General features: G+C 53.2%; 1 protein-coding gene across 1 annotated transcript; it reads left to right on the forward strand.

Annotated features, from left to right (window-relative positions):
• The first annotated feature begins 203 nt into the window (after positions 1–203).
• On the forward strand, positions 204–932 carry LOC145402664 (uncharacterized). Its single transcript, XM_080274646.1, has one exon. The coding sequence runs from the start codon at positions 204–206 to the stop codon at positions 930–932; it is 729 nt and encodes a 242-aa protein (XP_080130772.1).
• The last annotated feature ends 489 nt before the right edge of the window (positions 933–1,421 follow it).

Below are 1,421 nucleotides of genomic sequence, written 5' to 3' on the forward strand. Positions count from 1 at the left end.
GCTGGTGCCTTGTTGCTGTCACGCGCCACATGGTTTAGGGAGAAGCATCGCATCAAAAAGGAGGCGTGGATTGGATGGTGTCACACCTTGGACTCTCACTCCACACTCCGTGTGATGTGAAGGAGAGTCCGGTCCATCTCTGATCCACATCCTCCTCATCCGCCCTCCCATCCTGATCCTGCCACTGAAGCCAGTCATCTTGCATGGCACTTTGCGGACCGCTCTGCTTCCCACAATCTCCCACCGTCTGTTTGAGCCTTCAGGCACAGTTGTCTGCCTCTTGTGTTGCTGTGATTCAGGCTGCCTGTGATAGGCCCAACCCTGCTAACTGCCCCATCACCAGTGGGGAACTTCAACAAGCACTGCGACACAGAAGGGACTCTGTGCTGGGGCTCGATAGGCTGCTGTACTCTATGTTATCTCACGCTGGAGATAATGGTGGTGAGCGGCTGCTTGACCTGCTCAACCTCTCGTGGTCTGAGGGTCGTTTGCCAAGGTCATGGAAGACGGCTATTATTCACCCGATTCCCAAACCCCGTGATCCCGCTGCCATGCACCTTACCTCCCTTCTTAGCTGTATTTCTAAGAAGGCAGAGAGGATTGTGTGCAGTCGTTTGTCCTGGCATTTGGGCCCGCTGCACCCGAGGATCTATGTTTACCATCCAGGCAGGAATGCAACTCACTGCCTTGCATCCTTACTCAGGGAGCTTTGCGGTGGACGGGGAATGGCCATTTTCCTCGACCTTGAGAAGGCATTTGAGCTTGCCAGTCCTGCTGTCATCTTGGAGGCTCTTGCAGCCAAGGGAGTAGGGGGCAAACTTTTGACATTGGTCCACGATTTCTTTGTGGATCGCGCTGCAGGGGTACATTTCCAGGGCCATCTCTCCCCCTTCTATTACCACCCAAATGGTACCCCCAGGGCAGCATCTTAAGTCTACTGCTCTTCAACGTCTTGGTAGAGAGGCTGCTTACTGTGGATTATGGCACTGGTGTCACTCTGCTCTGCTATGAAGATGATCTGGCCCTCGTCTTTCCCAGAGGTAACTGCTTTACTCAGGCCCACTATGCACTCTCCAGACTGCATGCCATATGCAATGAGTTGGGCCTCAAGATAAACTTTGATAAGATGAAATGTCTTCCTTTTGGTCTCCGTCCCCCAGACTTCCAACTTCTGCTTGGTGGCCACCAACTCACCCATGTTTCTCTTCACCAGTACCTGGGGGTCTGGTTAGACAGTGGTCTTCCTTTTTCCAAGCATGTCAGGTACTTGAGAGAGCACGCATCCACCCGCACTGCTGCCCTCTGGTTTCCCAAACGGAGCCTAGGGACGTCATACAAAGTACTACAGACTTCTTACATACACGCCATACGGTCCCTGGTGGATTACAGCGTTATCTGCTTAACTGGACTCGCCCTGCCGT

The sequence above is a fragment of the Coenobita brevimanus genome, chromosome 58, assembly GCF_032717465.1.
Source record: "Coenobita brevimanus isolate Jiangsu-jjx chromosome 58, ASM3271746v2, whole genome shotgun sequence".
In the NCBI taxonomy this organism is placed as follows: domain Eukaryota; kingdom Metazoa; phylum Arthropoda; class Malacostraca; order Decapoda; family Coenobitidae; genus Coenobita; species Coenobita brevimanus.

Excerpts from the sequence above, each read along its gene's own strand:
- LOC145402664 (XM_080274646.1), top strand. The coding sequence starts at position 204 with ATGGCACTTTGCGGACCGCTCTGCTTCCCACAATCTCCCACCGTCTGT.